General features: G+C 34.8%; 1 protein-coding gene across 1 annotated transcript in view; it reads left to right on the forward strand.

The window, feature by feature from the left end:
• LOC140974953 (uncharacterized) overlaps positions 1-12,729 on the forward strand; it is a 14,906-nt gene extending 2,177 nt beyond the window's left edge. Inside the window, exons 2-12 of the mRNA XM_073438444.1 lie at positions 5,493-5,592; positions 5,657-5,806; positions 7,306-7,383; positions 7,496-8,058; positions 8,775-9,410; positions 9,587-9,741; positions 10,599-10,810; positions 10,899-11,026; positions 11,103-11,449; positions 11,530-11,633; positions 12,436-12,729. Of these exons, the coding sequence (XP_073294545.1) occupies positions 5,493-5,592; positions 5,657-5,806; positions 7,306-7,383; positions 7,496-8,058; positions 8,775-9,410; positions 9,587-9,741; positions 10,599-10,810; positions 10,899-11,026; positions 11,103-11,449; positions 11,530-11,633; positions 12,436-12,506 (2,544 nt within the window). The 3' untranslated portion in view covers positions 12,507-12,729. The remainder of the gene's footprint in view (positions 1-5,492; positions 5,593-5,656; positions 5,807-7,305; positions 7,384-7,495; positions 8,059-8,774; positions 9,411-9,586; positions 9,742-10,598; positions 10,811-10,898; positions 11,027-11,102; positions 11,450-11,529; positions 11,634-12,435) is intronic.
• The last annotated feature ends 1,695 nt before the right edge of the window (positions 12,730-14,424 follow it).

A 14,424-nucleotide genomic window follows, 5' to 3' on the forward strand; every position in this document is an offset into this window, starting at 1 on the left:
TTCAACCACGCGATTGACACACTACTGAAGCTTGCATACTCAAAAATCTGAGCGATCTTAAAGTTTATATACTTCATCACTCATCAAGCACGCACTAAGCAGAAAGATATCTGATCATTCAAGGATCAATTTCGTGCTACTCAAAATATATAGTTTTCTTTTATCAGTAACCTTTTGGTTATTTGATTGATTGTATTTTCTGGTGAACAGAGGGTTCTTAAATCCAGAAGTGTAAAGTGATCGCTAAGAGTTTCAAAACAGACAGTGTGATAAGTCCTAATTGGAGTGGGTTGTTGCAATTAGTTTGTAAATCCAAAGTCTTTTAGTGGAATCTTTTCGAAAGAGGAAGAAGGGGTGACGTATGAGTTTTTATCTCCAAACATCCATAAAAATCCTGCGTCTTTACTTTTCGCGTGCACTTACTTTTCAAACCGTTTCTTGTTAACAAGCCAGCCAACCAGCTGAAGCTATCATTTGAAATCGTGAACCGTTTTCCGTACTTTTTAAGTGGTTCATATTTCTAACAATTCAAGAAAAAATTTCAACCGCCTAAAAACGATTGAAATCTAATTTTAAAAAACAAATATTTTTACAGAGTTTATTCACCTCCCTTCTAAACTCTTTCCCGATCCTAACAGCACGTACACCATTGCTAGGGGTGGTGAGTTCTGTGAGTAAGTGCAAGCTGGGTCGGGTCTAGGGACTGTGATTGCAGGGCCCATAAATGACAGGCCCAGGGCGCCTTACACAATCAAATCTTCTAGTGGAATCCTTTGGAGACAGAAAAAAGGAGATGTAGAAGCTTAGTCTTCAAACTTCCATAAACATATCCTCACCTCTATTTTTTTTAAGTTATCCTACGTGCTTAATTTGCTTTTATCTGAACTGATATGTTGCACTTTAGTATATCACATTCACTTGGTTCTTTGAGCTATTTTCGCATTTAGTATTTTAGTAGTTTATTTTACTTAGTTTGATTGGAATATTAGTTTTAGTTATTAATATGGTTTAAGTTTTGAATTATTTTTCATATTTTCTTAACAGCTTATTTAACCCCCTTTAAAATGTTAATTTCAATCCTAACAAATAGTATTAGAGCGATTTATTCTGATATCTTAATATCTGATATACTCCGATGACTTCCTTCAAAAAAATCCCTATATTTTCTAAAGAAGAATATAATGACCGAGACATTTGAATACATTCACATATATCAGCTCAAAATGACGCCATGTGGTATGTCATCACAGATGGACCTATGAAAATAATGAAAGCAAACATAGTTGTTGCTGTAACAGATTGTTCTCCTCAAATGGTAAAAAAGCCAAGGATGTAATGGACTGCTGAAGATAAAAAGAAAGTCGATATGGACAACATAACCAAAGATATCCTTTATAAAATACTAGATAAAAATTTATTAATTAAAAAAATATGTTCAACTGCCATAGAAATTGGGGAAAAACTAACCCAAATTTATGAAGGAAATGACCAAATTAAGGAGAATAAGATGATGTTGGACATTCAAAAGTTCAATAATATCAAGATGAAAGCTGAAGAGACAATAAATGAATTTGATGAGAGATTCAATAGCATAGTGATCGAGTTGGCAGCACTTGGAATGGAGTATAGTAATCGTGAAGTTGCTGATAGAATCGATTGGGGGATAATCGTTGAACTATAATAGCTCGGTTCTTGAATATTGAACACTAATGAATTAAACCAAGTGAAAGACACTCAAAATAATTATTCGTAGAAACTGAATAAACATTTTGGTCCTTAATGTCAATAAATATATATAGTACTCACAGATATACTGGGTAGCCGACATTTGTGTAGAGAGTGTCACGTGTCCTTGTTGTGTTTCCAAAAATAGTAATGATTAATTCAAATTTCTTAGACACTAGCTGAACAAGTAACGAACGGATCTTTTTTGCTGTCCTTGCTGAAAAATTTAGAAATATACTCGTATATAAAATTATCTGCTGTCTTCAGAGAATATTGTTAGTTTAGTCTGTGAATGACTTGTGCTGCTATAGAATAATACAGACAATTTGATTCAGACTTGAACTACTGTAAGTGTGCGTTACATCAATTAAGTTGGACAACTTGAATTGTCTGTTCGCGTCTATCCATTTCATCTTGTATCAGCGTAGTTTAACTACACTTTTTTCCAGCTTGATGGCATATCTCTTGAGATGAATCAGCAATAGTCTTTTTCAGTTAATTTTTGTTCAAATATCTGCATTCATTAATTTTGACCAAATTAGATCATTTTAGATTGTGATCACCAAAACTTAGATTCAAATTTTATCTTACCAATATGTTTATCTGAAATGAAAAGTATTAATTTTTACGTCAAAAATATTAATTTTCACATCAAAAGTGTTACTTTTAAGTTTTAAGCCAAAATTATTACTTCGTAATATATATTTATATGAAAAGAAAATATAACTTTGTAGGTTAAAAATATTAGTTTTCACTGCAAAAATATTACTTTGGGAAAAAAAATATTAGTTTTCACTACATAAATATTAATTTATACCATATAATAGTTTTATACACCTATACACCCAGCAATGCCCCTGTCCCATCCGCCCTAGCACCTCGACCCCATAGCTGTCCCACCAACCGCGGATAATTATTCATTATAATAGACAATTATATGGTATAATAAAATAATTTTATACCATATATTATAAACTATTACTTTTTAGATCAAAAATTTTATTTTTTAATATATTTTATCTTAAATGTAAACATATTAGTTTTACTTATCTTAAGTTAAATTAGAAAATAAAATTATTGAAATTTCAATATGCAATAGTTTCCTCATCACATATACAAAAGGATAAATGGGGTTCCTCATGAGTAAACGGTACGAAGGTGGCCCATGCTCAAATGCCCAGACTTTGCTGAAAAATCAGATTGATTGCTAAGATAGATGATCTTCTTGAGCTATGTAATTCGATAAAAACAAGGATCCTTAACTAGTCGTAGAAACATCTTGCAAAAAGAACTACAACAAAATATACTCTTCCGCCACCTTTGTAAAAAATATCACAATAACATATCCATTTATAATCTAAACTAAGAAAGAATAAATCGGTGTTTTACAACCAATCACAAGTTTCATATTTCCTATTCGAATGAAATGTAAGACATGTGATGTGTGTATTTGGTTGTTTTCATATACTCTCTGGGTTCACTTAATCTAGTCATCACCAAATATTTACCACGTCTCATGCTTCTGTCCAACTCCATTGGACAAAACTAACGCCAGAAGTCCACATTTGTTGTGAGGGGAGAGTAGTTTTATCAGTAGCCTTTACATATCATGTTCTGCAATCAAAGGAGCAAAGAATATTACATTCATTTCACGATGAAATTGGATAGTTTTACATATGATATATATGGTTCTTTTTAGGACATGTTTCATAATTATAAAAAATACTATGAATATTTTCTACGGTCGTGCAAAGATGATCTTCGGAGAAAAAAGACAACACACAAAAGAAAAGGTTGCTTAAGTTGAAAACATCTATCTTTCTAGACTGAAATCCAGAGCAAAGTCCCACTATTTCTCAACAATCCAAAAACACCACAACTTTATAAATTTTCAAAAAAGCATAAAATTTGTGCATCTAAATTCAAAAGAGTATTCCAATATATTTTAATAATCAAAATCCCATTTGAAATCCAGCTTGATGGTCAATTCTGATCCTGTCATAGAACTTTAATTCAACTCACAATCATAGAAAAACTACGCTAGTTCATCAAGTTTCAATATCTTTTTTTTGAATAAATATCAACACATAACACAAAAATCAGAAGAGCTGATAAAATAGCAAAGCTTTCAGGTTAATCGGAATTATAAATCGCTCAGCTCCGAGAATTAGATTCAAAAACTGAAAAGAAACCTAAAAAATGTTACAATACCCCCATAGTTATTAGCTGTAAGTGTGGACCTTGACAAATATACTTGTTAGATTTCATCATCACATTTGTAAAGGTAATGAACTAAGAATGGATCCCTATGCTAATAGTTGCAATCATTCCACAAATAACTAAACATTCAATCCCAACACCACAATCTAAAATCAGCAAAAAAAATCAAAACAAATAAACAGGTCTGTAATTTAATTACACAATACAAATAAAAGTCACAATTGTACAAATAGAATTACGAGACAATTTTACAAAATCCTACTCATATCTGTATTATCTATCTTATTATGTTTGAGACACTTAGAATAGCTAACATTTGGTCTCATGATCTATTTTAAAAATTATATATATTAATAAAATGTTAAAACTTTAATGCAAGCTATATGTAGCTCAGCAGATAGAGTCTTTGTTTTTTAGACATCAAATTGTATGTTCAATTTTTTATTTGAGTCTTTTTTTTATTCGTTTCTTTTTTCTATTTAATTTTTTTAATTCATATATCAAAATTTCAGTATAGTCCCTCACTATTTCTTATAATTGCGTCGGTATACTTGTATATATATGAATAATTGTCAGGGTACACATCACATTTAATTTTTATTAAAAATAAAATATTTTAAAGTTAAAAATTGAAGAAAACTATTACACTTTAAAAATATTGATTCTAATTAATTATAAAAACCAATTTCTAAAATTTTTACGTAAAAATTACTTAGAATTTTTAAATTTTTTTTTTTCATTTTCCAAAAGCATTTTCAAAGTGGATATCTCTGTCCATCTACCACAATTCAATAAATTATTTCTGTAAAACACAAATCAAACTATATTTTAATTTCTTGATATATTTTTGAAAGAGAAAAAAAATTCATTTATGTTATATTATTTAATTTTTTTTTTGTGAAATTACTTTCCATTTTGGAGTAAAAATAGAGGTGAACATTAAACATCAGAAATGGGGACAGATCCAACCCTCAGTCTCAATTGCTTCACAACTGCATCGTAGTTGATCTCTTTGTTAGATTCTGTTTTGCCGATCCGTAATCGATCTCAGATTCGAGCAGGTGAATTTCGCGATTGTTTGAATATGCTGTTTGTGTATATTGTCATCTGCATCTGATTCATCCGTAATCTACGTGTTCTGTGTGTAATTGTTTATGAATTTGCGGAATATTATGTGAGATTTTTGAATTTTGATGGATGTGAATTGTTGAAGTTGAAGCCTTGGGTTAGTTTGACAGAGTAGATGTACTTACATGTTTCAAAGAAACCTTGTTATTTATGTTTGATTGGAAATAAATGTTTTGAATCCAGCATTATGTGTATGGAAATGCATATGTATCAGCCACAATGTCATTGTTGGAGTTCTTTACCCAACTAACAGATTGAAAATTGTGTTCTGAAAATATGTGTATGTAGATGGTGGTGCCAAAAGAGTTTTAAGTTAAAACATATGGTGTGTTATGTCATTGGTTGTAGAATGAAGTTCAGATTTCTTTGAAGTATGGAATGTTTTAATTCAATAGTTGCAATCTTGTTTGGTGTTACAGGAAGAATTTTTGGTGGTGGGAAATGAATTTCCTAATGATGAGGTCTCAAAGTCAGACGGCAATTCAGGAGCTGCCGTCAATTCAAGAGACTCAGCTAAAGGTAAATTATGAGTCAAGACCCACTACTACGTTAGAGGGTCTTTTTTCTGATGATTCATTTCCAGAGAGTACACCTTCCGGAAATCGCAATGCAGAAAATCACGAGTATGCGGGTGAAAATGGCGGCGCCACAAGTTCTAGTGGAGAGAGTACTTCTCAAGTTAATAGCCATATAGATGTTGCAGAAAATGATGGGTTGATAATCATTCCATGTAGTAAGGCTCCTTGCTCTATCTTAAATGCTTGCTCCATTTAATCATGCATTATCATTTATGCAGTTTTTCTTATCTTGTTCGTTATCATCAACAATATCTTTTATATTACTGTATTTCTTTTCTTTTTTTAAATATTTATCAAGTGAAAAATGAAGATTTGCAGATTGAAGGTATAGAGTCTTTAGCCACCCATCTTATTAACTAGTTAGTTTCTTTCTTTCATTCATTGTTTTTGCTGTCTTGATTACTCTGGCCAGTTTGTTATCTTCCCATTGCTGGCTTTCCGAAAATCTGGTGCTTTATCAGGAACTGAGTTAATGATGTGCCACTGAAAATATGGAAAGAAATTAACTCTGAAACTGGTAAATTGGCACCCTTTGAAAAGTTGCATCGAGTATTTTAAGCCTTGAACTCTGATGAAGTGAGATGCTTGTCTATGTTTGCCATACATACTAATTAAGACGACCAATTACTGATGGAATCTAGGTTTTCTTGCTGTTGCTCAATCACCTTGTTGATTTTCATGCTTTCGATGTGAAAGCAAGCGATTGTTTCTGTAAAATTGACATTTATTTTGTATTGAAAATTAAATGTTGCTCCTTAAAAAAATAGATGTTGTGGTATCTGCATTTTTATTTCCTTTTGATAGCAGCTAAATTGACAGCATGACTATGAAGTGTTTACTCGTAAGCTTTGTCATGCTAATTTTGAGCTGCGTGTCCAAGCCCATTCTTGATTAAATCTCCAGTGGAAAAATTCAAATGTTAGTCTTGAGTTTATAAGATGAAATGAAACTGATGATGCCCGAGTTCTTTATTTACAGTCTCAGAAAATGTTTACTTGTATGAAAGTCATGAATGCTTCATGAAAGACGCCTTGAACGAAATGCTAGGTTATCTCTTTCTAATCCATTCAGTTCTTACTCAATTTGTCAATCTGGAAAGTGTTGGCCTTTGTAGCAACTTTTCACCTTCAAATCGAATTTTTTCAATGTCACGAGTAAGCGAATAGGAAACTTCCTAGCCAGTAATAATTGTGCGAAAAAGGGAACTAAAAAAAATATTGATGTTATGCTCCGTTAACATGCGAAATATTCAAAGCTAAATTTACTTGCTTTCTTTTCTTGGTCAAGATTCAAATAAAAAAAGTGAATTACGGCTTCTTGCCCCAATCATCAAGGCAGAGACTCTCATATTTGGATAAGCTTATGTCTGTTTGTCAGCATTTTTGTTTCAAGCGATCTGCTTAAATTTGACTTTTTATGTAATGCCAAGAGAAGAAGTTTCATTCTTAAGTACTTTCACTTAAATCAGATTTTAGGTTTCGTTACTTTTGGATATTATTAATAATTGGTTTAATGGGGATTAGAAGTTTGTCTTTGCTGCTTTGAGTTTTTGTTTTGAAATATCCTGCAAAAGGATCTGATTTATCTTCCCTGGGATGTGCTCAAGTTTGAATGTTGCTTGATCTAATTTAAATTCTTGATTCGCTTTTCTCAGAAGAAGTTCCTGAGAAATGGATGGAAGCACCAGATATACTTTCTCTTCGCTCCTTGGATCGCAAATTTGTTTTTCCTGGTAACTATTTTTTGTTCCTTTTGTTCTTCTCACTGGCACGCGTGTATAGTTTCAAATTTATGTTTGTGGTCCTTGAATTTTTCTTTCTTATATGCTTTGCCTTTGTCCTTAGGTGAACAAATCCATATACTAATATGTCTGTCTGCATGTAAGCAAGATACTGAAATTATCACACCATTTAAAGTTGCCGCTGTTATGAATAAAAATTGGATTGGAAAAGGCAATGATAAACAAAATGGAGACATTGAAGGTCCAAAAGATCCAGTTACTCAGAGAGTGGACTTGAGTGCTGGTGGGCTACATGATCAAAATGGGATGGAAGGGGTTGAGTCTCAAAAAGATGTTCCAACCGGTGAATCTCTCCTCAGAATGGAAGATTACAGACGGCAGACAAAACAATTGTTGCAAAATTTCGAAAGTTCACATTTTTTTGCTCGAATTGCGCAGTCATATGAACCACTTTGGACTAAAAGAAGAGTGCAAAAATCCGAACTCGCGACTTCTGAAATATTCGAAAAAAATTTGAGTGGAGATTCTTTAGAAACGGAAAAGATTATGAAAAAGAAGAATTCAACTACTGCGGCGATTGACAGAGGAAAATTTGATGCTCGTACATCAGGGGGGTTAGTAAGAGATGCTGCCAAATGCTGTTCCCTTCCAAATGGAGACATAGTGGTATGTTTCACAGAGACCGTAAAGAATTTCATAGGTCTTATTTCTTATATCAGAAGATGTACTTGCTGCATAGATTATCTAATTGATTATATATCTTAATTTACAGTTCATCTCATTACTGTGTAATTAGCTACTAAGATCCTAAAGCTGGAACATACTAAAGTTTTTACCCATGTTATACTAATTCCTGATTTTAGGAATTCTTGTATTAATGATGCCTGGAGCATCAACCATGCAGTTCAAGTCTGAGCTAGGACATCTTTGTGATGGTTTACTCATTTGTTATGGCAATCACTATTATGTGGGGTATGTGGGTGCTCATTGATGCCTTGCTTTAAAAGTAGAATCTACCAGTTATGAGTCTTGTAACTTTTATCAGGCAGTATTTTTTTAATAGATGAGTTGAAACATAAAGTTTAGCAAACACAAAGTGTAAACATGTAAATCGTGTTATTCACATGTACACAAAAACAATTAGAAGTTTTGCATTTGTTCATTTACCTAGTCTTTACTTTAATTTTTACACTTGCAAGATTATGAGGACTTTTGGTTTTTTAATTATTGTTTTATTTGAAAGCCGGAGCTAATTGTTCCCATCTTATTTCTTGTTTTATTTAATTACTGCCTTTTTTCTTCTTACACGATGGTTTGTGGTTGCCTTGATTTGTAGGTATCGATACTTATTTGAATTCGGTCTCTTGTTTGGAAGGATGCAGGTGCTATTACAGGTAAATATCGGTGTTGACTTCGTGAGAGATCCCATCCTAGAGATTCTTCAATTTGAAATGTATCAAGAAAGAAATTCAATTATGGAGAACATGTATGCCCCAGCTTCAGAGAAGCTGGAAACTTCTGGTGATCTTTTAAAATGGTTGCTTCCTGTGGATAATTCTAGTTTTCCACCAGCTCGAGCGGCATCTCCTCTTGTGTTGAGCTCTAGTTCAAGTATTCGGAACTCGCCCACAAAACCTACCATATCTGGGTCTTCTGGTTCTCAACTATTCTCTTTTGGTAATTTTAGAAGTTATTCTATGTCCTCACTTCCTCAAAATTCAGCACCACCGCCTTCATCTGTCACAACTCCTAATTCAAAACCAAGTTTTGAACCAGAAGATTGGAATCAATTTTCCTTCCGTAAGTTTGTAGAAAGTGGAAAAAGCAGAAATGAAGGACTTCTATCTTTCCGAGGTGTACCACTGGAGCCGGAAAGATTTTCTGTTAGGTGTGGTTTAGAAGGAACTTTTACACCTGGGAGAAGGTGGAGGAAAAATATAGAAATAATTCAACCCGTAGAAATCAATTCTGTATCTGTTGATTGCAATACGGATGATCTTCTTTGCGTTCATGTAAAGGTGTGGTTTTTACTATTTCTATTCCTCAGCCCCGCCCGCCATAATTTTTTTCTTAGCTTGATTGAAGATTAGTTTTTATGAATGCCTTTTCCATAGGAAAAGCCTAAGTTTTTCTGATTGGCTTTGTTTAGTCTTTCTAATACACCAATTGATATAGAATGTTTCTTTCCCCGCAGAATGTTTCCCCTGAATATGCTTCAGATATTGTGGTGTTTATAGATGCCATAACAATAACATTTGAAGAGACATCAGCTGATGGACCACCATTAAATTTACCGATTACATGCATAGAAGCTGGAAATGATTTCCGGTTGCCAAATTTAGCACTGAGGTTTGTGTCTTTCGGAAAATATATTAACTTGCAAACTGTAACTTGAAAAATCAGGAACTTCCTCTATTGAGATGTTTGCTGCATGTCTCTACATCTGTTAAAATCACAAGCCCGGGATTGCGAAGCTTGTTGAGGTTTCCTTTCACGTTCTTGTCTATATCAAATTCTTGTGAAAATTCAATTTGCATGAGAACCCCATTTTACCTGTTCGAGATGATTTCTTCCTTTCACTTTCTTCTCTCTATCAAATTCATGTGTAAATTCAAACTTGCATGCGAACCTGACTTTTACCTGTTCGAGATGATTACTTTATTTTGTTTTCACCTTTCCTTCTTTTGGATTACAGAAATGTTTTCTATCATCTCATATCTTGAGGATACTCTTTCTGGGGTGGTGTTCATTGGCTAACGTTTGAATAAAAAAGTTTCATAATATACATCAAGTTAACTTTATCCATGATTTCTGATGAGGCATAATTGTTTCTCATGTAAACATCTGCTGAAATTTAATGATAAATGTGCTTCCTGGGATTGGAGCCTATAAATTTTGGTGCTGCGGATGTGATAACTTATCTCCCAAACTCTAAAAAATACAGCATACACCTCAACACTTAAGTGTATATGGATCTATTTCTTTGAAAAGAATGTTCACTTAAAAAAGGGATAGAATTGTTTTCCTTTGCAATAGAAGCTTGCATTTGTTCTCTTATGAACTTTTATCATTTTTTAACTTGCTGTTCCTCATCCATAAGTAGTATTTTGTGATGTTAACTGGCAGATGACCACTTGCTTTTGTTTTTTACTTGGTGCTTGACCCAAAAGTTTTGACAGATTAAATGTGCTACAAAATTGTGACAGGAGAGGCGAAGAACATTCTTTTATTCTCAAACCAGCAACTTCTTTGTGGAGAGGTCCCAAGGGTAATGGTGGCAGTAATTTACAACCATCTTGCTTGCCAGCTGGAAGTGCCACATCAAGTCGGCAAAACTTCTCCATTGCTGAAGGAAAACAAAGTGCTTCATCAGCTGATCAATATGCTATTCTTGTATCATGTCGATGCAACTATACTGGTATAAGTTCAAAATTACTTCTTTTCCGAGATGACTCTTAAGAGAACCTTATAATCACTGTACTTATACTCTGTCTCCATATTTGTAGAATCTAAGTTGTTCTTCAAGCAGACAACAAGCTGGCGGCCTCGGATTTCGAGAGATCTTATGATCTCCGTTGCATCTGAAATGTCAAAGCAAACACTTGGGTCAGATGGGACCCAACTTCCAGTTCAGGTTATATACGAATACAAGCAACCAATTTCTTCCATCTGAAATTTTAAACTTCATCATATGCTGTTCAAATCTTCAGGTCTTAACTCTTCAAGCATCAAATTTGACATCAGACGATCTGACGCTGACAGTTCTTGCCCCTGCATCATTTACTTCTCCTCCTTCTGTGGTGTCTTTGAGTAATTCACCGTCCTCACCACTAAGTCCTTTTGGTTCTTCTGTTGAGTTGTCAGAGAGAACGAATACTGATAGGCGAGGAACTGCTGTGCGGCACCTGAGTTCAGTGCCTATGGATGAAGGACAGAAAGTGGAAGATAGTCTACAATCAGTTCCTTTGAATGAGGAACACAGTTCTTTATCTGATGTGGTGCCTAGTAACGATCTTGGTTGTACACATTTATGGTTACAGAGTAGAGTTCCACTTGGGTAATCATCTCTCATCCAGTTTTCCTCTTGGACTCAATCTTGTCTTAATTACATTTAAAATACATTTCTCTTTGCACCAGATCTGTCCCTTCTCACTCTCAGGCAACCATCAAGCTTGAAGTTCTCCCATTGACAGATGGCATTATTACTCTTGATTCTCTGCAAATAGATGTCAAAGAGAAAGGTAAGCAATAATAGTTCTTAATCAGATCTGTTCCTGTCTCTATTCCATTCTGCCTTTCCATATCCTAATGCTGCTGTCGTACAACTTTAGTACAATACCATTTCATGAAGTGGTCGATAATTTTACAGAGTACTTGTTTTTAGGTTCTATGTTATAGCCATGTCTTACGTGTCTTCCTTTAATTCTACCGAGTTGTAGCTTTCAGCGAGACCTGGTATCTTCTTATCACTCCATTTCTTTTGTTCGAGACCGGTACAACGAGAAGATGAGTTCCCGAGCCAATCCTTGAATTTGCTTGATCTTTACAATGAAGTCAATACTTATTTGATTCAAATTCTAATTCTTTTCTTCAACCCAGTGTGCATGCAAATTATATAGCAACACTTTAATTGGTGTCCCGGAAGTCTGAACATTCTTACCTAGAAATATGGAAGTTACTAGAGAATTGGAGCTAGGCATTTTGAGGAGGATGACTATTTTTAGTTATAATACCGAAGAGCAAATATAATAATAAATCAGAAAATCAATAAATTCAGAGAGAGCACGTAAAGTTTGGTATTTTTTCTGTATGAAGATGGAGGTGATTGCCTGTGCTTGCCCCCTTGGATCCTTCTTGATTACATTACAAACTTGATATTGATGGACAAATCACTTGTATCTACATGCGTCATTTGAATTTTTCCCATAAATGAATGAAATCAACAGATGTTCACTATTACCTTTCTAGTCCCTTTTATCTGATGACTATTCTCATGATGCTCGATTTAACATTGAAGCATTTTGCACTCTATTGGTATGACAGGTCTTACTTGTGTACCCGAGCATTCGCTCAAGATTTATGCAACTTCCAGCATCTCCACTGGTGTGATCTGAGGTCGTTTCATTTGAAGTTTTGATTATTTTAGATATCATCCTTGGAAACATAACGCAAAATTACGCTCGTCCCCAAGTTGGCTCTTTTTCATTTGACCTGAGGTGATGTTATTGTATGAGTTATATATCTTGTCGAAGGCCAAATTCAAGACCAAGTTTATTACGAGACAGAACTCTCTTGTTTATTGAATGAAAATCTTAATTCAAGTCTCTGAGTTCTACAGTCGTCTTCTCATATATCAACCTCTTGCCTTTGTCTAACTGCTACGAAACTAACTATATCAACTAACTACCATTAACTAATTAACAAGTAACTAACAGCTATATATATCCAATATCCCTGTCTCAAGATGTGCTATAAATGTTTTTCATAGACATCTTGGAGAGTAAGTGAGATAGAGTAGAAGAAGGCAATGGTTTGGTGAACATGTCTGCAAGTTGTGATTCCGAACGAATGGGTAGCAACTTGATGGAGCCATCGAGAATCTTTTCTCGAATGAAATGACAGTCAATCTCTATGTGCTTGGTTCTTTCATGAAACACTGGATTATGCGCAATGTGGATGGCCGATTGACTATCACAAAACAAGGTGGCTGGTGAAGATGGATGGATGTGAAAGTCTCGAAGTAATTGAATGATCCAAATAATTTCACTAGTAGTGCTAGCCAAAGCTCGGTATTCAGCTTCGGTAGACGTTCTGGAAATCGTGGCTTGCTTCTTGGCTTTCCAGGCGACCAATGCATCGCCAAGGAAGATGCAGAAGCCTGTAACAGATTTTCTAGTATCTGGACAAGATGCCCCATCAGCATCAGAAAAGGCACGCAAGTGAGTGGATGACGAGGCAGAGAAATATATGCCTTGACCCGGTGTGGATTTGATGTAGCGGAGAAGGTGATGTACAGCCTGCAAGTGACATGTTCTTGGCTTAGATACGAATTGACTGAGCTTGTGCACGGCAAACATGATGTCCGGGCGAGACAATGTGAGATAGAGAAGGCGTCCAATGATACGTCTATATTGTGAGATATCTGCCAGGGGCTCTCCGTCAATGTTGTTTAGGCGAATGCGTGGTTCCATTGGTGTTGGAGTTGGCTTATTGGCTAAGAAACTAGTATCCTCTAACAGCTTAAGAGTGTAATGACGTTATGAGAGACAAATACCATGTTGTGATCTTGTTATTTTGAGGCCAAGAAAATATTTAAGAGAACCCAAGTCTTTGAGCGTAAAGTGTCCCTGAAGATATGTCTTTAATGATTGAATAAGATAAGAAAATGGTCCTGTAATGATAATATCATCAACGTACACCAACAGGGCGATGAAAGAGGACCCCGTGCCTTTAGTAAATAACGTGTGATCAGATTGCGATTGAATAAAGCCAGATTGAATTAGGGCGTGGGAAAATTTAGTGTACCACTGCCGAGATGCTTGTCGAAGACCATAAATCGACTTGTAAAGCTTGCATACAAGTTTCTGTGATGGGGCGATGGGTGGACCATGATCGACATAGCCAAGTGGTAAGTCCATATATACTTCCTCTAATAAGTCCCCATTGAGAAAGGCGTTGTTCACGTCTAATCGTGCAAGGTTCCATTGTTGGCTGGCAGCCATAGCCAATAACATTGACAGTAGCTGATTTTGCCACGGGAGAAAAAGTTTCAAAGAAATCAACTCCTTCTTGTTTAGTATATCATTTGGCCCCAAGTCGAGCCTTATGTCTATCAACTGATCCATTAGATGCGTATTTAATCTTGTAAACCCAGCGGCAACCAATGGCTTGCTTTCCTGGTGGTAAGGGAACTACTAACCACGTGTGATTAGCCTCCATGGCATCAAGTTCATCTTTCATGGCTTCCTGCCACTGAGGAAGGTTTTTGGCTTGATGAAAAAATTGAGGTTCAAAATGTGATGACACATTGAG

This window comes from Primulina huaijiensis, chromosome 4, assembly GCF_012295235.1.
Source record: "Primulina huaijiensis isolate GDHJ02 chromosome 4, ASM1229523v2, whole genome shotgun sequence".
NCBI classification, from domain to species: Eukaryota; Viridiplantae; Streptophyta; class Magnoliopsida; order Lamiales; family Gesneriaceae; genus Primulina; species Primulina huaijiensis.